Source organism: Belonocnema kinseyi, chromosome 3, assembly GCF_010883055.1.
Source record: "Belonocnema kinseyi isolate 2016_QV_RU_SX_M_011 chromosome 3, B_treatae_v1, whole genome shotgun sequence".
Taxonomy (NCBI): domain Eukaryota; kingdom Metazoa; phylum Arthropoda; class Insecta; order Hymenoptera; family Cynipidae; genus Belonocnema; species Belonocnema kinseyi.
This window is the reverse complement of record NC_046659.1, coordinates 128027382-128050708: the sequence shown is the minus strand read 5'-3', so window position 1 is coordinate 128050708 and position 23327 is coordinate 128027382. Positions and strand designations below refer to the sequence as shown.

Below are 23327 nucleotides of genomic sequence, written 5' to 3'. Positions count from 1 at the left end.
CCAAGGAAGGTATTTATTCTAAAAAATAAAAGCTTTAATTCAATGAAAAATGAAACACCGTATTTTGCGTGATTAAACGATTTTATTGATCTTAATTTTTCATGTCATTTGTTAATCTGGCGCCACATGTTCCATTTTCTTGAATTTGGTACGTTTTGTTAAAACCCAAATAAGTCGCTGGGTGTTATATACCCAGTATGCCCTTTAAGGTAAAATGCCCTGATTTTTCCTTTTCTAATTTTTCTTGTTTTTTTTTTATTTTTTTAACATTTAAATACCAGCAATTGAATCTGGTAAAATTAAAAAAAAAAAAATAGAAAAGTGCATTTTCAACCAAATATGGTATTTGCATTTTTCTTGAAAAAGATCAAATTTCTCTTAAAACAGATGAATTTTGTAATTAAGGAAGAAACAAGTTTTCAAACAAAAAAAAGTTGAATTTTAATTTTAAAAAGATTTCACTTCTCTTTTCAAGACCAAAATATTAAATTTAAACAAGAAGTACATTTTCTAAGAAATAGTTAAATTTTCAATAAAATTACGAAATAGACGAATTATCTGTAAAACATAATAAAAATTTACCTGGAAATATAACTTAAACAAAAAAGTTAATTTTTTTACTAAATAATTAAGATTTCTTAAAAATAGATTTTTAATAAAATAGTTTAATTTTATAAGAAAAATTTGAATTAAAAAAAATCTTCAGCAACAAAACTAAATTAAAAAATTAAAAATCTTAAATTTTATAGCCAAAAGGACGAATTAGTTATAAAAAAGTAAAGTTTTCTATCTGGAAATATGATTTTTAAAAAAAAATTTGTATTTCTAGCTATTCCCTGATTTTTCCTTGACTAATTTTTCATTTTCTTTTATCATTGTAATTTTTATATACCAACATTTTAATTTTATAATATTTTTAACATAAAATCTTTTGTAAACGAAATGAAGAAAATATTTTGGATACATATTTAAAATTTTTTTATTAAATCATTTATTTTAAACAAAAAATGTCTTCTACCATGAATAATGACTTTTTAACAAAATACTTGAATTTTCTAGAAATAAAGATTTTTCACCCGAGAAAGAAATAAAAGTTTATCTAAATTTTTGAACCTTTAAGCCAAAAGACGAATTTTCTCTACAAAGATTCAATTTGCAAAGCAAAATATGACTTTTCAGCTAAAAAATAATTTTCCACGAAAGATTTTCAGTTAAAAAATTAATTTTAAACCAAAAAAGGCTTTTTGACTAAACAGTTACATATTCAACCAAAGATTTCCATCAAAGCCTTCGATCAAAAAAAATAAATTTTTAACAGTGTGGTTTAACTTTTACCTAAGTATTTTAATTATCAATTAAGAAAGATTATTTAAAAAAAAAATTCCACATTTTAACCAAGAAAATTAATTTTCAACCTAAAACAGTTTTTTTTTAAAGTTGAATTTTCATTCTGAAAACATTTCAGTTATCTTTTCAATAATAAAATATTAAATTTAAACAAAAAGTACATTTTCTATGAAATAGTTCAATTCTCAACATAATTACGAAATTTACGAATTATCTGTAAAAAATGAAAAAAATTTATCCGGAAATATAACTTCAACAAAAAACATAATTTTTTTACTAAATAAATCATTTTTCTTGAAAATAGGTAGAGTTTTAATTAAATAGTGGAATTTTATACCAAAAATATGTATTAAAAAAAAATTGATCTTCAACAACAAAACTTATACTTAATAAATTAAATTTAACCAAAAAACAGGAATCTCTAACAAAGTACTTAAATTAAAAAATTAAAAATCTTAAATTTAATAGCCAAAATGACGAATTATGTATAAAACAGTCAATTTTTTCTAACTGGAAATATGAATAAAAAACTAAAAAGTTATTGCCAGCAGAATTCCCTGATTTTCCCTTAAATAATTTTTAATTTTCTTTGATCATTTTAATATTCATATACCTGCATTTTAATCTTGTAATATTTTTGAACATAAAATATTTTATGAACGAAATAAAACAGTATATCGAATACATATTTAAAATTTTCTAATTTATTTATTTATTTCAAACAAAAAAATAACTTTTCAACAAAATACTTGAATTATCAACTTTTTTATTCATAGTTTATATTTTAATTAAAAAAGATGCAATTTATAAAATAGAAAAAGAATTTTTTAATCCAAAAAGAAGAATTTTCAAGAAATAAAGATTTTTCACTCGAGAAAGAAATAAAAGGTTATCTAAGTTGTTGATCCTTCAAGCCAAAAGACGAATTTTCTCTACGAAAATTGAATTTTCAAAACCAAAATATGACTTTTCAGCTAAAAAATAATGTTCCATGAAACATTTTCAGTTAAAAAATTAATTTTAAACCAAAAAAGGCTTTTTCAACCAAAAATATAAGTCTTCGATCAAAAGAATAAAATTTTAACAATGTGGTTTAACTTTTACCTAAGTAGTTCAATTATCAGTGAAGAAAGATTATTTATCAATAAAAAAGTCCATATTTTAACCAAACAGATGAATTTTCAACTAAAAATATAAAACCTTAAAAAAAATTCTAAACAAATCATTTAACCAAATCTTTCAAACAAAATAATTGAATACTCAAGCAAATAACTAGAATTTTTTACAAAAAATTAGCATTTTCATAAAAAAAAATAATAATTATACTAAAACAAATGAATTTTTGAAATCGATAAAGGTCAGTTTTGAACAAAATAGTTGAGTTTTGTGTTAAAAGAGATTTTGGCGAACTTTTTCACAATCAAAATATAAAATTAGTTTTTACGAAAAAAATTGAATTTTTATTTTTCTGAAATAGTTGAACTTTCTTCAAAAAAATATTCGAGATGAATTTTCAAGATCAAAATATGAATTTAAAAAAAAATAAGTTTCTACTAAAAAATTGAATTTTCAGTAAATATAACTTAAACAAAAAAGTTAATTTTTTTACTAAATAATTAAAATTTCTTCAAAATAGATTTTTAATCAAATAGTTTAATTTTATAACAAAAATTTGAATTTAAAAAAAAATCTTCAACAACAAAACTAATACTCAGCAAATTAAATTTAACAAAAAAAAAACAAGAATTTTAAACAAAATACTTAAATTAAAAAATTAAAAATCTTAAATTTTATAGCCAAAAGGACGAATTAGTTATAAAAAAGTAAAGTTTTCTATCTGGAAATATGATTTAAAAATAAATTTATTTCTAGCTATTTTCTGATTTTTCCTTGATAATAAACAATGACTTTTTAACAAAATACTTGAATTTGCTACAAAATAATTAAATTTTGAACAGAATAGTTGAATTTTTAACTTTTCAATAAAAAAAGATGCAATTTATGCAAAGAAAACGAATTTTAAACCCAAAAAGACGAAATGCTTGTATTTTTATTCAAGAAAGATGAAATTTTTACTAAAACAGATGAGTTTTGAATAAAAATCATTTTTCAACACCAAAATAAAAATTTTAAGCAAAAATTGCATTTTCTACGCAATAGTTAAATTTTCAACAAAATTTCAAAATTGTCGAATTACCTGTAAAAAATTTTAAAAATTTACCCGGAAATATAACTTCAACAAAAAAGGTAATTTTTTTACAAAATAGTTCAATTTTTTTAAAGGTACAGTCTTAATCAAATAGTTAAATTTTATACTAAAAATATAAATTTAAAAAAATAAATAAATCTTTGACAACAAAACTTATACTCAAAAAATTAAATTTAACCAAGAAAACACAAATTTCTATCAAAATACTTAAATTTAAAAACATCTTTAATTTTATAGCCAAAAGGACCAATCATGTATAAAACAGTAAAATTTTCTACGTGGAAATATTATTTTTCAAACAAAAAAGTTATTGCTAGCAGAATTCCCTGATTTTTCCTTGACTGATACGTATTTAAAATTTTCTAATTTATAAATTTATTTTAAACAGAAAATGTCTTTTCCACTATAAACAATGACTTTTTAACAAAGTACTTGAATTTTGAACAGAATAGTTGGTTTTTCAACTTTTTTATCACACTTTATATTTTAATAAAAAAATATGAAATTTGTGCAAAACAAAACGAATTTTAAAACTAAAAAGAAGAATTTTTAACAAATAAATATTTTTCACTCAAGAAAGAAATAACAGTTTATCTAAATTGTTAAACCTTCAAGCGGAAAGACGAATTTTCTCTGCAAAAATTAAATTTTCAAACAAAAACAGTACTTCAGCTAAAAAATAAATTAACAATGTAGTTTAACTTTTACCACAATAGTTCAATTATCAAATAAAAAAGTTTATTTTGCAACAAAATAGCTTATATTTCAAATAAATAGATGAATTTTCAAGGAAAAATATAAATCTTTCAGAAAAAATTATTTCATAAAAATGATTTGTTAACAAAGTCATTCAACCAAATCTTTCAAACAAAATAGTTGAATACTTATCCAAAGTAAGAAGAATTTTTAACAAAAAAGTTACATTTTCATGAAAAAAATTATATTTCTACTAAAACGTTTGAGTTTTTAGATCAAAAAGATAAATTTTGAAAAAAATTGAATTTTTGATTTTAATTTAATTTTAATTTTTAAAATTGTTGAATTCTCTACTAAATTGTTGATTTTTTTTGTTTACAAAATGAAATTTCTCTTTAAACAGATGAATTTTTATTTTTAACCAAATTTCCAAAAAATAGTTGAAATTTCATCCAAAAAGACTCCAGTTGACTTTTCAGGATCAAAATATGAATTTTGTAACAAAACATAATATGATAATTCTCAACTAAACAGGATGAATTTTTGATCAAATATTTTAATTCCTTACCAAACATTTGTATTTTTATCTAAGAAAGATGAAATTTGTACTGAAACAGATGAATTTTTAATGAAAAACAAAACTTTTTTTAAGTTGAACTTTCATACAGAAAACATTTTAGTTCATTTTTCAACACCAAAATAATTGTTTACTAAAAAGGATGAACTTTCAAATGTAAAAGGCAAATTTTCAGAAGAAATCGTTTTTATTAGAAAAATATTTTTGTTCACTTATCAGCAACAAAATATGAATTTGAAACAAAAGGTTAATATTCCACGAAAAGAGCTGAATATTTAAACAAAAAATATGAATTTTGAACAAGTAAAGATTTTTCACTCAAGAAAGAAATAGCCAAAAAAGAAAAAAATATTAAATTTAAACAAAAAATAAATTTTCTACGAAATAGTTAAATTTCCAATAAAACAGCAGAATTTTGAACCAAAAAGTATGCCCTTTTAACAAAATAGTTTAATTTTCAACCAAACAGTTGAATTTTTATCAAAAGAAAATAAAATTGCTCTTAAAACAGATGTATTAAAAATTTTTAAATCGTTAAATTTTTATCCAAAGAAGATTCCTGTTCATTTTTCAAGACCAAATTAAGAAGTGTAAACAACAAGTTGATTTTCTACTAAAGAGTCGAATTTTCAACGAAAAAGTATAATTTCTTAACCAGATTGTTAAAATTGCAAAAAAAAAATAGTTGCATTTTTTCAAGAAAAAAGAAAACTCTACTGAAACAGGTGAATCTTTAAATTAAAAAGACAAATTTAAAAAAAATTGAATTTTCATCCAAAAAAGTTAATTCGATTTTCAACAGAAAAATAGGAATTTTAAGCAAAAAATACATTTTCTAGGAAATAGTTTAATTTTCAAAAAAACAGTTGCATGAATTTTTACCAAACAAAAATGAAATTTTGAACCAAGAAAATGAGTTTTTTCACCAAAAAAGGAGAATTTTCAACTATTAAGATCAGTCTTAAAAAATGGAAAAGTTACATTTTCAGTTAGATCAATTTCAAACCAAAAAAGTCCATATTTTAACCGAACAGATGAATTTTCACTTAAAAAAATATAAAGCCTCAAGAAAAAAAAATTCTTAGAAACATCATTCAGCCAAATATTAATTGAAATCGAAGAAAGTCAATTTTGAAAAAATAGTTGAATTTTCTGTTAAAAGAGATATCGGAGAACTTTTTTCACAAACAAAATTAAAATTTTTAAACAGGAAATAAGTTTCTGCGAAAAAATTGTGTTTTCAATCCAAAAATGATGAATTTTCAACAAAATAGTTAAATTCTCTACCAAATAGTTGGATTTTTATTAAAGAAAGATAACATTTTTACTAAAACAGGTGAATTTTTAATAAAAATCATTTTTCGACACCACAATATACATTTTAAGCAAAAAGTGCATTTTCAACAAAATATTTGTATTTTTCTCGAATAAAGATCAAATTTCTCTTAAAACAGATGAATTTATAATTAAGGAAGAAACAAGTTTTCAAAAAAAAAGTACTCAACAAATTAAATTTAACCAAATGACACTAATTTTTCATTTTCTTTAATCACTTTAATATTTACATACCAGCATTTTAATATTGTAATATTTTAAACATAAAATCTTTTATAAACGAAATAAAACAGCATTTCAGATACATATTTAAAATTTTCAAGTTTATTAAATTATTTTAAAAAATGTCTTTTCTATTTTAAAAGATCAACCTAAAAGGATAGATTTCAAACAAAAAAGTGTTATAGTTAATATTTAAGTCAAAAAAGATGAAATTTCTACAAAAGAAAAAGAATTGTAAAACCAAAAAGACGAATTCTCAACAAATAATGATATATCACTCATTAAATAAATAAAATGTTATCTAAATTATTGAAAATTGAAGCCAAAAAAACAAATTTTTTCTACAAAAATTGAATTTTTAAACCAAAATATGACTTCAGAAAAAAATTATTTTCTGCGAAACCGATGCATTTTTACCCAATAAAAATAAAATTCCAAACCAAGAACATTATTTTTTTATCAAAAAAAGGAGAATTTTAAATTGAAAAAATGTAAATCTAAAGCGAAGAAGAAGAATTTTTAATGAAAAAGTTGCATTTTCATAAACACAATTATATTTCTACTAAAACGTATGCATTTTTAGATTAAAAAGATAAATTATGAAAAATATTAATTTTTCTAAAGCAGGAAATAAGTTTTTACGAAAAAAAAAAAACATTTTTAAATCCAAAAAGGCGATTTTTTCAACCAAAAAGGATGAATTTTTAACAAAATTATTGAATTCTCTATGAAATATTTGCATTTTTATCCAAACAAGATTAAATTTCTCTTAAAACAAACGAATTTTTACTTTACAAATGTAAATAAAAATAGTCGAATTTTTACACAAAAGTTGCATTTTTATTTAAGGAAGATGCAATATTTATAATTAAAAAAAGAACTTTTAAATCAAAAAGACAAAATTTCAGCAATAACAGTTATCCTTAAAAAAAATTTTCATTTGACTTATCAGCAACAAAATATAAATTTTAAAGGAAAGGTTTAACTTTTATACAAGAGCTGAGTTATTGACCCAAAGAGACGAATTTTTAACAAAACCACCAAATAATAAAATTTATAACTAAAAAAATTCAAAAAAGATTTTAATAATTATAAAGAATTTCATTAGATTAAATTTCATTCAATATTTCTGGGTAAATTTTAAATAGCTTGGGTTTTATTTTAAAAGAATATTTTTACTTTCGATGATTTCAAAATGTGTGACAATTTTTTCATTTTTCAGGATTTAAAAATTTGTCACGTAAATTAAATTTGGAGGTTGTCAAGAGAATAAAAAAATGTTGGTAAGATTCATGGGGAAATTTTTTATTATTTTTTTGTAATGGATTCTAAGAGAAAGTTGAAAAAGAAAAAAAAATGTTTAAATTAATTCCTAAATGTTTTAAAAAGAGTTTAAAATATTTCAAAGTAAAATTTTGCAATTTTGACATATTACACAATTATAGAAAAATTAATTTTAAGAGAATATTTTAAATAATTGTAAAAAATTTCAAAAGATTTATAAAATTGTAAAACAAGAATCTAAATGATTTTACAACAATTTTTTTAATTTTGTGAAATTAAAAAAAAATGCATTAAATATTTTATTAATTTATAAATGTTATAATCTTTAAAAGGTCTCAGAAGATTAAAAATAGAATTTTCTTAAGAATCATGTGAAAATTTTAAATAATTTTTTATTTTGGAGAAAGAGTTTTAAGAGAAAATTAAAAAAGGTTTGTAATCATTTCCAAAAAATTTTATAAATGTAGATTTTTAAAGATTTCAAAAAAAAATTTTAGAAGCTTGAAAAGAATTTCGAAAGTTTTCTAAAAAATGAACAAATTTTCTGGAAATTTAGAGGAAAATGATCAAAGTCTGGAAATCACAGGGAATTTTTTAATTAAGGAAAGGTCACGGAACTTCTCTGAACTTTAGAAGTTTATTAAATCTGGAAAAATCTAGAAATGCCCGGAAAAACCTGAAATTTTATTTTATTCTAGAATTTGAGTGGAAGCCCTGATAATTTTTTTAGAAGAAAAAAATTTTGTGAGTTATTAATTGAATTTCAGGCCAGTGATTAGTAAACGGAAACAAATCTTCAGTCCACTTCCTCAATTGAAAGCTGGAGATCCTTTGATGCTTTCGCCGCCAGATGGATACGAAAGTTTTAAATGCAACACTCCCGATCCACAGAGAAAAAATTTATTTGAGATGGCGAAAACGACTGTCGACAAAGTCAAACATAACGTGAAAATGAAGAGAAAAGAGTGGATCAATATGGTTTATAGTCCACATGAAGGCAGCAGCGATGAAGAAGACGTTGTTGATGAGTAAGATTGCTTTTTTCTTTTAGACTCTTTAAAATTGTGATTTTTTTTTACAGGGAATTTATTTAGAAGGAAGTTTTTTTAACAAAATACATCATTTTCAAAAAAATTGGTTGCATTTTTTAGACAAAGAGAGGGATTATCTAGAAAATAATTTAATTTCCGACCCGGAAATATAATTTTTCAAAAAGAAAGTTAACTCTTTACCAAATAGTTACAATTTTATTTTTTAAAAAGTGAGTCCATTTTTAAGTAAATATTTGAACTTTATTCTAACAATATGAATTTTTAACAACAAAAAAAGTTTATTTTCAAAAAAGGAAAATAAACTTTTTTGCCATAAAGGATAAATTTTTTACTAAAAGTTGAATTTTTAATCAGTTGAATTAAAAGAAGAAAAAAATGTTTGCAACTGGAATTAAGAAGGATGAATTTTGAAAACAAGTGGGTTCATTTCCAACTAAAAAAGGTATTTTTTGAACAAAAAATCCAATTTTCGACAACAAAACTAATACTTAACAAATTAAATTCAACCAAAAGGAATATTTTTTAACTAAAAATTAGGTCTCAACACCCAATATTAATTTTCAATCAAAAATAAAGAATTTTCAACAGAATACATCAATTTTTACAAAGTTGTTGAATTTTGCTCGGAAAAAGAAGAATTATTCATAAAACAGTAAAATTTTATACATTTATAAAATGATTTGTCAATACAAAAAATTAAATTTTGACCAACTGGTTCAATTTTCTTAAAAAAAAAGGAAAAAATGTTAACCAAATAGTTGAATTTTATACCAAAAATATGAATTTCCAACAAGAAAAAGTTTATTTTCAACAAAGAAAAATAACTTTTTTACCAAAAAAGATGGATTTTTTGCCAAAAGTCGAATTTTCAATTAGTTGAATCAAAAGAAAAAATATATATTTGTTACAGCAACCAGGATGGATGAATTTTGAATCCAATTGGATTCATTTCCAACTAAAAAAGATATTTTATGAAACAAAAATAATATTTACAAATTTTCGAGTTGAAAAATACGTTTTTTATAACAAAACTAATATTTAAGAAATTAAATTGAACACAAAAGGAATAATTTTCAACGAAATAGTTGGATTTTTAACCAAAAATGAATTTTAAACACCCAAGATTAAGTTTTAATAAAAAATAAAAGAATTTTTAACGAAGTTGTTAAAATTTACAGCTAAAAAGAGAAATTATCTACAAAACAGTTAAATTTTCTATCCGTAAATATTATTTTAACAATAAAAAAGTAAACTCTTGACCAAATGGCTATATTTTTTTTTAAGTAGGTCAATTTTTAACTAAATAGTTAAATTTTATACCAAAAATATCATTTTTCAATTAGTTGATTTAAAAGAAAAAAATTTATTTGTAACAGCAATCAAGAAGAATAAATTTTGAAATTAAACGGGTTCACTTTCAATTAAAAAAGATGTTTTATGAACCAAAAATCATATTCAAAAATTTTCAGTTTTCATACCAAAAATTAAGTTTAAAAAAAATGAAAGAATTAAAAAAAAACCTGTATTTTTAACAAAGTTGTTGAATTTGACAGACAAAAAGACGAATTATCTTCAAAATAGTCAAATTTTCTATCTGGAAATATGATTTTTCAACAAAAAATTTAACTCTTGATCAAATAGTTATATTGTTTTTGAAATAGATCGATTTTTAACTAAGAAGTTCAATTTTATATCAAAAATTTGAATTTTCATCAAAAAAAGTTTATTTTCAAAAAAATAAAAAAACGAAGTAACTGTGTTTGCCATAAAAGATGAACTTTTTGCCAAAAGTCGAATTTTGTTTGTAACAGCAAGTAAGAAGGATGAATTTTGAAATTAAGTGGGTTGATTTCCAATTAAAAAAGATATTTTATGAACCATAAATTAAACTTAACCAAAAAAGATGAATTTTTAACAAAATACATTAATTTTTACAAAGCTGTTGAATTTTATGAGGAAAAAGACGAATTATCTATAAAATAATTCTAAAAATATGAATTCTCAACTAAAAAAAGTTTCTTTTCTACCAAGAAAAATAACTTTCATTCCATAAAAGATGAATTTTTTTAATCGAAGGTTTCCAACTAAAAAAGATATTTTATGAATCAAAAATGAAATTGATCAAATTTCAGTTGAAAGAAATAAATTTTCCACAACAAAACTAATATTCAACAAATTAAATTTAACGAAAAAGGACGATATTTTAACGAAGTAGTTGCATTTTTGAATAAAAATGAGTTTTCTACAACCAAGATTAGGTTTTAATAAAAAATAACCGAATTTTTTAAAAAGTTCTTAAAATTTACAGCCAAAAAGACGAATTATCTATCAAACAATTAAATTTTCTACTCGGAAATATTATTTTTTAATAAAAAAGTTAATTTTTTATGAAATAGTTAAATTTTCTTTAAAATAGGTATACTTTTAACCAAATAGTTGAATTTTATACCAAAAATATGAATTTTCGACAAAAAAAGTTAAGTAGCAAGAAATAAAGGTAACTTTTTTACCATAAAAGATGAATTTTTTACCAAAAGTCGATTTTTCAATCAGTTAAATTAAAAGAAAAAAAATTATTCCATGATTTCCGAAAGATTTCTCAAGGATTTATTTAATTTTAAAAATTTAAACAAATATTTCGAATATTTTGCAAAGGTTTTGGATAGATTAAAAAGATCTTACAAAAAATGCTATTATTTCACAACGATTTTTAATTAATGTGTAATTCATAAAGATTTAAAATAATTTGTAAAGATTTAGAAAAGATTTTAAAAATGCTTACGTACCTGAATGGACGAATTTTTAAGCAAAAATGAGGTTTTAACTCCGAAGATTAAGTTTCGATCGAAAATAAAAGAATTTTTTACAAAATACATGAATTTTTAACAAAACTGTTAAATTTTACAGCCAAAAGACAAATTATCTACAAAACAGTTAAATTTTCTACCCGGAAATCTGATTTTTGAATCAAAAATTTCACTCCTGACCAAATAATTATATTTTTTTGACTAGGTCGATTTTTAACTAAATAGTTCAGTTTTATACCAAAAATATGAATTTTCATAAAAAAAAGTTTATTTTCAACAAAAATAAAAAAACTATGTTTGCCATGAGAGATGAATTTTTTGCCACAAGTCGAATTTCAATCAGTTGAAATAAAAGAAAAAAAAAATGTTTGTAACAGCAAGTAAGAAGAATGAATTTTGAAATTAAGTGGATTGATTTCCAACTAAAAAAGATATTTTATGACACAAAAATGATATTTACAAATTTTGGAGTGAAAAATAAATTTTTCATAATAAAACTAACATTCAACAAATTAAATTTAACCAAAAAAGATGAATTTTTAACAAAATACGTCGATTTTTACAAAGTTGTTGAATTTTGTAATGAAAAAGACGAATTATCTATGCAGTAGTAAAATTTTCTACCCGAAATTATAATTTTTCAAGAAAAAAGTTAACTTTTTACTAAATAGTTATATTTTCTTTTTAAAAAATAGGTCAATTTTTAACTAAATAATTGAATTTTATTTTAAAAATATTAATTTTCAACAAAAAAAAGTTTATTTTTTACCAAGAAAAATAACTTTTTTGCCATAAAAGATTTGGTTTTTTTTTATCAAAAGTCGATTTTTCAATCAGTAGCATTAAAAAAAACAAAAATCGTAACAGAATAATTAGATTCTTAACGAAATAAATAAATTCTCAATTAACAAGGATGCATTTGAAACCAAGTGGAGACATTTCCAGCTATAAAAGATTTTTTTTTAACAAATTGAATTTAACGAAAAAGGACGATTTTTTAACGAAATAGTTGAATTTTCGACTGAAAATGAGTTTCCAACAACCAAGATATAAAAGAATTTTTAAAGAAATACATGCATTTTCCAAAAAGACGAAATAAAAAAAATTAATTTTCAACCAAAAAAAGTTGATTTCCAACCAATAAAAATAACTTTTTTACTATAAAAATGAATTTTTTACCAAAAAGTCAATTTTTCAACCAGTTTAATTTTAAAAAAAATTTTTTAAATACTTCGCAAAGATTTTTTAAGAAATCCTACATATTTTAAAAACATTTTAATGAATTCCGAAAGATTTCACAAAGATTCAAATAATTTTACAAATGTTAACAAATATTTCCCAAAGTTATTCGATAAATTTCCAAGATTTCGCAAAGATTTCATTAAGTTTTCTATTATTTCACCAAGATTTTTAATTAATGTGCAATTATTTTACAAGGATTTAAAATATTTGAATGATTTTCGAAAGATTTCATAAATATTTAAATAATTTCACAAATTTTAACAAATATTTTAAATATTTTGCAAAGATTTCCCAATATTTGACCAAATTTAAAAGATTTCCCGAAGATTAAAAATATTTCACAAAGATTTCAGATATATTTCAAAGATTTAAGAAAATTTTTTAATATTTCCCAAAGTTTTCAAATAAATTTCCAAGATTGCACAAAGATTTCAACGATTTCACAAAGTTTTTTTATTGTTTCACAATGATTTCCTAAAGATTTCAAAGATTTCAAAAATATTTTAAAGATTTCACAAAGACTTCAATGATTTCCGAAGGATTTCAATAATGTCATAAATAATTTAATAAATACTATTTCAATAATTTCCTAATGATTTTACAAAGATTTCGGAAATATTTAAAAGACATCAAAGTGACTTCAATCATTTCTCAAATATATCACAAAAATATCAATAATTTCACAAATACTACAAATTATTTAAATCTTTGAGAAATCTTTCGGAAATCATGGAATAATTTTTTTTCGTTTAATTGAATTGATTAAAAATTGGGTTGTGGTCAAAAATTCATCTTTTATGGTAAAAAAGTTACCTTTATTTCTTGCAACTAAACTTTTTTTGTCGAAAATTCATATTTTTGGTATAATATTCAACTATTTGGTTAAAAGTATACCTATTTTAAAGAAAATTTAACTATTTAATAAAAAATTAACTTTTTTATGGAAAAATTATATTTCCGAGTAGAAAATTTCATTGTTTGGTAGATAATTCGTCTTTTTGACTGTAAATTTTAAGAACTTTTTAAAAAATTCTGTTATTTTTTATTAAAACTTAATCTTGGTTGTAGAAAACTCATTTTTATTCAAAAATTCAACTACTTCGTTAAAATATCGCTCTTTTTCGTTAAATTTAATTTGCTGAAGATTAGTTTTGTTGTGCAAAATTTATTTGGTTTAACTGAAAATTGATCAATTTCATTTTTGGTTCATAAAATATCTTTTTTAGTTGGAAATGTATCCACTTGGTTTCAAATTCATCCTTCTTGATTGAAAATTGATTTATTTCCTTAAGAATTCAACTATTCTGTTACCATTTTTTTTCGTTCAATTCAACTGGTTGAAAAATTGACCTTTGATTTAAAAAAATCCTTCTTTTATGACATCAAAGTTATTTTTCTTGGTAGAAAAGAAACTTTTTTTTGTTGAAAATTCATATTTTTAGAATTATTTTATAGATAATTCGTCTCTTTCCTTAGAAAATTCAACAACTTTGTAAAAATTATTGTATTTTGTTAAAAATTCATCTTATTTGGTTAAGTTTCATTTATGGTGCATAAAATATATTTTTTAGTTGGAAATGAATCTACTTAATTTCAAAATTCATTCTTCTTTATTGCTGTTACAAATATATATTTTTTTCTTTTAATTCAACTGATTGAAATTTCGACTTTTGTTAAAAAAAATTCAATTTTATGGTAGAAAAGTTAGTTTTATTGGTTAAAAATAAACTTTTTTTGTTGGAAATTCATATTTTTGGAATAAAATTTAACTATTTAGTTAAAAATGTATCAATTTTAAAGAAAATATAACTATTTGGTCAAGAGTTAAATTTTTTATTAAAAAATCATATTTCCCGGTAGAAAATTTAACTTTTTTGTAGATAGTTTGTCTTTGTGGCTATAAAATTGAATAAATTTGTTTAAAAATCATGTATTTTGTTTAAAAAAGTTTTATTTTTGAATAAAACTTAATCTTGTGTGTTGAAAACTCAGTTTTGGTTAAAAATTAAATTATTTCGTTAAAAATTCGTCCTTCTGAGTTCAATTTAATTTGTTAAATATTATTTTGGTTATCGAAAATTTATTTTTTAAACTGAAAATTTTTTCAATTTCATTTCTGGTTCAAAAAATATCTTTTTTCTTGGAAATGAACCCACTTGATTTTCAAGTTCATCCTTTTTGATTGCGGTTACAAATATATATATTTTTTCTTTTAATTCTACTAGTTTAAATTTCGACTTTTGGTAAAAAAATTAATCTTTTATGGTAAAAAAGTTATTTTTCTTTTTTGAAAATAAACTTTTTTTTATGAAAATTCACTTTTTGGTGTAAAATAGAACTATTTAGTTAAAAATCGACCAATTTTTAACAAAATAATACTATTGGTCAAGAGTTAAATTTTCTATTGAAAAATCATGTTTGCGGGTAGAAAATTTAACTTTCTTTGTAGATAATTTGTCTTTTTGGCTGTGAAATTTAACAATTTCGTTAACAATTTATATATTTTGATAAAAATTCTTTAATTTTTGTTTTAAACTTAATTTTTGGTATGAAAACTCATTTTTGGTTAAAAATTAAATTATTTCGTTAAAAATTCGTCTTTTCGAGTTCGATTTAATTCGTTAAATATTAGTTTGATTATTGAAAATTTATTTTTTAAACTGAAAATTTGTCAATTTCATTTTTGGTTCATAAAATCTCTTTCATAGTTGAAAATGAATCCACTTGGGTTGAAAATTCATTCTTTTTTATTGCTGTTACAAATATATATATTTTTTCTTTGAATTCTACTAATTTAAATGTCGACTTTCAGTAAAAAATCCATCTTTTATGGTAAAAAAGTTATTTTTCTTTGTTGAAAGTAAACTTTTTTTGATGAAAATTCACTTTTTTTTGTGTAAACTTGAACTATTTAGTTGAATATCGATCTATTTTTAAGAACATTTGAGTATTTGGTAAAAAATTAACTTTTTTGTTGAAAAATCATAATTCCGGGTTGAGAATTTTACTGTTTTATAGATAATTCGACTTTTTGATTACAAAATTCAACAAATTTGTAAAATTTGATGTATTTTGTTAAAAATTCATCTTTTTGGTTAAAATTCAGTTGTTGTTTATTCGTTTTTTTATCAAAAATTTATTTTTCAACTCGAAGATTTGTACATACTTTTGGTTGATAAAATATCTTTTTTAGTTGGAAATGAATCCACTTAATTTAAAAATTCATTCTTCTTGATTGCTGTTACAAACAATTTTTTTCTTTTAATTCAACTAATTGATGATTCGATTTTTGACAAAAAATTCATCTTTTATGGCACAGTTTTATTTTTTTTATTTTTTTGTAAATCAACTTTTTTTATGAAAATTCATATTTTTGGTATAAAATTGAACGATTTACTTAAAAATCGACCTATTTATAAAACAATGTAACTATTTGGTCAAGAGTTAGATTTTTTTATTGAGAAATTTTATTTCCAGGTAGAAAATTTAACTGTTTTGTAGATAATTCGTCTTTTTGGGTGTAAAATTCAAAAACTTTGTTAAGAATTCATATAGTTTGCTAAAAATGCATTTGTTTTGATAAAAATTCTTTTAATTTTTGATTGGAACCTAATTTTTCGTATGAAAAGTCATTTTTAGTTAAAGATTCAGCTATTTCGTAAAAATTTCGGCCTTTCGAATTCAATTTAATTTGTTAAATATTAATTTGGTTGTCGAAAATTAATTTTTTTAACTGAAAATTTGTGAATATCATTTTTGGTTCATAAAATATCTTTTTTAGTTGGAAATGAAGCCACTTAACTTAAAGATTCATTCTTCTTGATTGCTGCTACAAACATTTTTTTCTTCTTTTAATTCAACTGATTGAAAATTAGACTTTCGACAAAAAATTCAGATCTTATATGGCAAACATAGTTATTTTTTTTTTAGAAAATAAATATATGATAAATATATAAATATATATATTTAGAATAAATATAGAAAATTTAAGTGTTTTGTAGAACATTTCGTTAAAAAATCGTCCTTTCGGGTAAGTATTTTGTAAAATATTAAAAATCTATTCTGAATTTTTGGAAAATATTTTTAATCTTTATGAAACCATCAGAAAAATATTGCAATTTTGTCAAATATTTGAAAAGTATTTGGAATTCTTTTCAAAATATTTTAAATATTTGTGAAATTATTTAAACCTTTATGAAATCTTACGGAAATCGTTAAAATATTTAGAACCTTGTAAAATAATTGCACATTAATTAAACATCGTTGAGAAATCATTGAATTTTCGTTAAATTTAAATTGTCGAAAATTTATTTTTCAAACTAAAAATTGATCAATTTCATTTTTGGTTGATAAAATCTCTTTTATAGTTGGAAATGAATCAACTTGTTTTCAAAATTCATCCTTACTGATTGCTGTTACAAATATAAATATTTTTTCTTTTAATTCCACTAGTTTAAATTTTGACTTTTGGTAAAAAAATTCATCTTTTATGGTAAAAAAGTTATTTTTCTTGTTGTTGAAAATAAACTTTTTCCTCTTGAAAATTCATAATTTTACTATAAAATCGGGAAATTTAATTTGACATTAATTTTGAACAGTGGGATGATGAGAACTCCACTAGGCGACGGAGAGGGTATGATTTACAACCGGGAAGACGTCTATCCGGAATTGTCAGGAACCTCGAAACTTTGGCTCGGAAAAGACTATACAAATTTTATTGTCAAGGATTTTCAGAATCTCGAAAGTCCTTATCAAGATCTGGTCGATAGGAGCACAACTCCCAGAATGCCTTGGCACGATGTTGGAATTATGGTCCAACATGCCACCGCAAGAGACGTCGCTAGACATTTTATACAAAGATGGAACGCTATAAAGGTATTATTTTTTATTCAGAAAAATATAAAAAAAATTAGAGAGCGTTTATCCAATGAATTATTTTTAATTCTCATTCATTTCCGTCAATTTCTGGTTGTTCAAGACTTTTTTTTTAAATAGTTCAAATAATTTGAATAACTTCAAACGAGTTTGAATTTCAGATTTCTGATTTGAAATATCAGATAATTTTTGGTTATAAGAATTATAATTCCGATTTAAAAAAAACATTTTTTTTTAAAGAATTGTAATTCTGAACTTGAACAGGGATTTTTTTAATTCCTTTTTTCTGGATCAGGATTTAAATTATCTAAAAAAAATCCCATTTCGTTTATTTATTTCCAAAATATCCTTGTTGCAAATCAGAATTATATTTATTTACAACATTTTCTATCAAAATTCAGAAATATAGTAACTCCCTTTTTTCTAAAATTTGGAAGACTGTAGTTTCAAATGATGGCGGATTTTTATTTATGAAAAAAAAATTTAATTTAAACCAATTCTGAGTTGGAAGAAGGAATCTTCAAAATATAAGGAATTCTGACTTGGAGCAGGGATTTTATTGGTAAATTCCCTTTGGGGCAGTTCGAAAAATAATAAAATCATTGAAGATATTACGTATTTTTCGAACGGGCCCATTTTATAAATTAGAATTACTAAAATCGTTTTCCAAAATTTTCTGTTCGGTGACAAAAATTAAATTTTCCAATACAAAATTCTAATTTTTTACGTAAAGTTTTTTTTTTATTTCATATATTTATATAATTTATATAAGTAAATTATTAAAAAAATTTCACTCGTGTACGTAATTTTTACAAATTCGCAAAATCTTTATTCTGAGATTATATTTTTATTTATAAGTTTTATTATTTGGTTGAAAATTCAAATTTAAAAAAAAAAAATTTTTAGCTTAAAAATTTAGCTGTTTTCTTAGAATATTAACTTATTATTTAAAATTTATTTATTTTTTGCTACTAAGTAAACTGAAATATTTTTTGGATGAATAATTTTTTTTCTCAAAATTTGTCTTTTTGATTTATAAGTTCATCTTTTTAGTAGATATATTCCATTTTTCTTGGATAAAAGTGCAACTGTTTTTTTTTAAATTAAACTCTTTCCTAAAAAATTTACTTTTTGTTTAAAATTATTTTTTTTTGTGTTGAAAAGACAATTGGAATCTTTTTGGATAGAAATTGAACTATTTTTTTGTTGAAAATTAGTCTTTTTTATTCAAAAATTCACCTATTTTCTTAAAATAAAAATAAAACCATTTTTTTTAATTTATCTGTTTTAGGAGAAATCTCACCTTTATTGACTAAAAATGCAACCATTTGGTTGAAAATTCAACAATTTTGTTGAAAATTTAACTATTTCAGAGGAAATTGATTTTTTATTTTAAATTCATATTTTGTTGTTAAAAAATGAACTGAAATCTTTTCTGGATGAAATTTCAATTTTAAGTAAAACAAATTTGGGTTTTTATAAAAAATTCATCTGTTTGAGTACAAATTTTATCTTTCTTGGATAAAAAAATTTGGTTGAAAACTTAATTATTTCATAAAAAATTTAGTTTTTGTTTGAATTTTATATTTTCATGTTGAAAAATTAATCTGAAATCTTTGTTGCCTGAAAATTTAAATTAAAACAAAATGTGTCGTTTTTTATTAAAAATTCATCTGTTTAGTACAAATTTTATCTTTCTCGAATAAATATGCAACTATTTGGTAGATAAATCAAATATTTTGTTAAAAATTCATCCTGTTTGGTTGAAAAAATTCATCTGTTTGGATTGAAAATTCCATTTTTTTCCTTGAAACTTATTTTTAAATATAAAATTCATATATTGATATTTAAAACTCAACTGAAATGATTTATTATTTAAAATTTAACTATTTTTAAACATTTTTTTGCGAGAAAAATTCATCTGTTTTAAGAGAAAGTTCACATTTTTTTGATAAAAAAAAACATTTATTTCGTAGATAATTCAACTATGTTGTTAAAAAATTAGACTTTTTAGTTGAAAAAATTCGTTCAAAATTAAACTTTTTTCATAGAAAACTATTTCCTCTTAAGAAAATTCATATTGTGATCTTGAAAAATCAACTCGAATATTTTGCGGACTTTTTTTGGACTGAAATATAACTATTTGGTAGAGAATTCAACTTTTTTGTTAAAAATTCACCTTTTTGGGTGATAAAATCAGCTTTTAGGATTGAAAATTTCATTTTTTTCGCTAAAACTTTTTTTTTTTTTTTGAAAAATTCATATTTTGATCTTGAAAAGTCAGCTAGAATCTTTTTTGCATGAAAATTAAATTATTTTTTTTTCTAAATTAAAATTAATCTCTTTTAAAAGAAATTCCATACTTTTTTTACAAAAATGCAACTATTTCGACAAGAATTCAAAAATTTTGTTAAAAAGTTATCCTTTTCATTAAAAAATTTGCCTTTCTTGATCAAAATATCGATTTTTTTTTAGAAAATTTTTGTAAAAAATTATTTTTCTCTTCAGTATTCAATTATTTTGTTCGAAAGATTTGGTTAAATTAGTTTGTTAAGAAATTTTTTTTATGTTGAAGATTTAAATTTTTAGTTGAAAATTCATCAATTTGGTTGAAATTTGATCTATTTTGTTATAAAAGAATCTCTTTTAATTGATAATGCAACTATTTGTGTAAAAATTAAACTGCATTGTTTAATTTTTATTTTTTTTTATTTAAGGTTTACGTTTTTGGTTAAAAATGTAACTTTTTAATCGAAAATACTTTTTTCTTTGTGTATAAAATTAATTTTTTTAACTCAAAATTTTTAGTAAAAATGCATCAGTTTTGTGGAAAATTAATTTTTTGCTGAAAAGTCACAATTTTGGTAATTAAATTTTATTAATTGACAATTTTACTATTAATTTTTTTGTTTAAAAATAATTTTTTTTAGTTCAAAATTCAATTATTTGGAAGAAAATTGATCTTTTTTGGTTGAAAATTCAACTATTTGGATGAGATTTTACGTTTTTTGTTGAAAGATTGTCTTTTAAAAAGAAAATTAATATTTTTGACTGAACATTTAACTAATTAGTTTTCAAATTTATCCATATTTTTCCAAATTTATTTATTTTGCCTGAAAATTTAGAAATTTGAAGCAGTTTAAATTTAATTCAATATGGTTATATTAAAAATTATACTTGAAAAAAACTGTGGTCAAAGCAAAAATAAATGTTTTAAACAACAATTTAATTTTCTGTTAAATAGTCCAATTTTTAACCGAAAAATGTGACTTTTTTACAAGATGATTTTCAACTAAACTGTTGAATTTTTAAATCAAAAAGACAAATTTTCAGAAAAAGTATAAATAAACGGTTAATTTTCTACAAAAAGAATTGAATTTTTAACCAAAAAGACGATTTTTTGACAAAACAGTTGAATTTTCAACCAAAAAGTATATCTTTTTAAAAAGATTTTCACAAAATAATTTTTAATAAATACAACTTTACAAAAATATAAATCTTCAACATAAAAAAATGTCCTAACAAAGTAATTCAACCAAATCTTTCTAACAAAATAGTTGCATACTGAAGCAGAGAAAAATAATTTTTAACAAAAAAGTTTCTAAGAAAAAATTCGAATTTTTAATCTAGCAAGGCGATTTTTTAATTAAAAACGATGAATTTTAAACAAAATTGTTGAATTCTTTACGAAATAGTTGCATTTTTATAAACACAAAATGAAAATTCTTTTAAAAGAGATTAATTTTTATTTAAAACAAAAAAATAATAGTTTAATTTCCATCCAAAAAATATTCCAGCCGATTTTTCAAGGTCAAAATATGAATTTTTTAACAAAAAATAAGTCTTTACGAAATAAATGGAATTTTCAATCCTAAAAGTTGATTATTTTCACCAAAAAAGGGTGAATTTTTAGTAGAAAAGTTGAATTCTCTATCAAATAGTTGCATTTTTATCCAAGAAAAACGTAAATTTCTTACGAAATAGTCAAATTTTCAAGAAAACAGCAAAATTTTCAATGAAAAGGTATGGCTTTTTAACTAAATTGTTAACAGGAAATAGTTTTCTAGGAAAAAAATTGAATTTTTAATCCAAAACACGAATTTTTTCTACTAAAAAGTCTGATTTCATAACATTGTAGTTGAATTCTCTACCAAATAATTATTTTACTATAAAAAAGGTGAACTTTTTCTTAAAACAGATGAATTTTAATCAAAAAATTCTTTTAAATAGTTGAATTCTCAAAATCAAAATATGAATTTTTATATAAAAAATAAGTTTCTACGAAAAAAATTAAATTTTCAATCCAAAAAGATTTCATGCAACAAAGATTTCAGATAATTTTGCAGCAGTAAAATATAAATTCTAAACAAAAAGTAAATTTTCTATGAAATTCTTAAGTTTTCAACAAAATAGTAGAATTTTTAAACAAAAATATAACTTTTTCACATAATAGTTTAATGTTCAACCATAGAGTTGAATTTTTATCTAAGGAAGCTAAAATTTCTTTTTAAAAAAGATAAATTTTTGATGAAGGAAAAAACAAATTTTCAAAATAGTTGCATTTTCTACGAAATAGATGCTTTTTTATCCAAGAAAGATGAAATTTGTACTCAAACAGATAAATTTTTAATAAAAAACCAAATTTGTTTTGCTTAAAGTTTAAATTTCACACAGAAAATATTTCAGTTCATTTTTTCATAACAAAATATAAATTTAAAATAATAAATAAATTTCCTGTGACATAGTTTAATTTTCAACAAAAAAGCAGAATTTTCAACCAAAAAGTATGAATTTTTAACCAAAATAATTGCATTTTTATTCAAGAAAGGTGAGCTTTCTCCTAAAACAGATAAATAAAAAAAATATTCTTATTTTTATTCAGAGAAAATAGGTTAATTTTTAAATAAAAAGGACTAATTTTAAAAAAAAAAAGAGTTCAATTTGCATCCGAAAATATTCCAATGGTCTTTTTCACACAAAAAAAGAAATTTTAAACAAAAAGTAGTTTTTCTAGGAAATAGTTTAATTACAAAAAAAAAACAATTGCATTTTTATCCAAGAAAGATGAAATTTGTACTCAAACAGATGAATTTTAAATAAAAAACAAATTTGTTTTGCTTAAAGTTGAAATTTCATCCAGAAAATATTTTAGTTCATTTTTTCACAACAAAATATAAATTTAAAATAATAAATAAATTTCCTATGAAATAGTTCAATTTTAAAAAAAAGCAGAATTTTCAACCAGAAAGTATGCATTTTTAACCAAATAATTGCATTTTTATTCAAGAAAGGTGATCTTTCTCCTAAAACAGATAAATAAAAAAAATATTTTTATTTTAATTAAAAAAAAAGGTTAATTTTTTAATAAAAAAGACTAATTTTCAAAAAAAGAGTTCAATTTGCATCCGAAAATATTCCAATGGTCTTTTTCACACAAAAAAAGAAATTTTAAACAAAAAGTAAATTTTCTAGGAAGTAGTTTAATTTAAAAAAAACAGTTTCATTTTTATCTAAGAAAAATGCAATACATCTATTAAAAAAAAATGAACTTTTAAATCAAAAAGACAAATTTTCAGAAAAAAAATAGTATTCATCCAAAAAATATTTCAGTTGACTTATCAGCAACAAAATAAAAATTTTGAATAAAAAGTTAATATTCTACGAAAACAGCTAAATTTTTA

At 21.2% G+C, this 23327-nt stretch overlaps 1 protein-coding gene across 1 annotated transcript in view; it reads left to right on the top strand.

The window, feature by feature from the left end:
* Positions 1–23327, top strand: part of LOC117170260 (phospholipase D2) — an 86216-nt gene that overhangs the window by 37850 nt on the left and 25039 nt on the right. Inside the window, exons 9-10 of the mRNA XM_033356912.1 lie at positions 8438–8698; positions 17370–17646. Of these exons, the coding sequence (XP_033212803.1) occupies positions 8438–8698; positions 17370–17646 (538 nt within the window). The remainder of the gene's footprint in view (positions 1–8437; positions 8699–17369; positions 17647–23327) is intronic.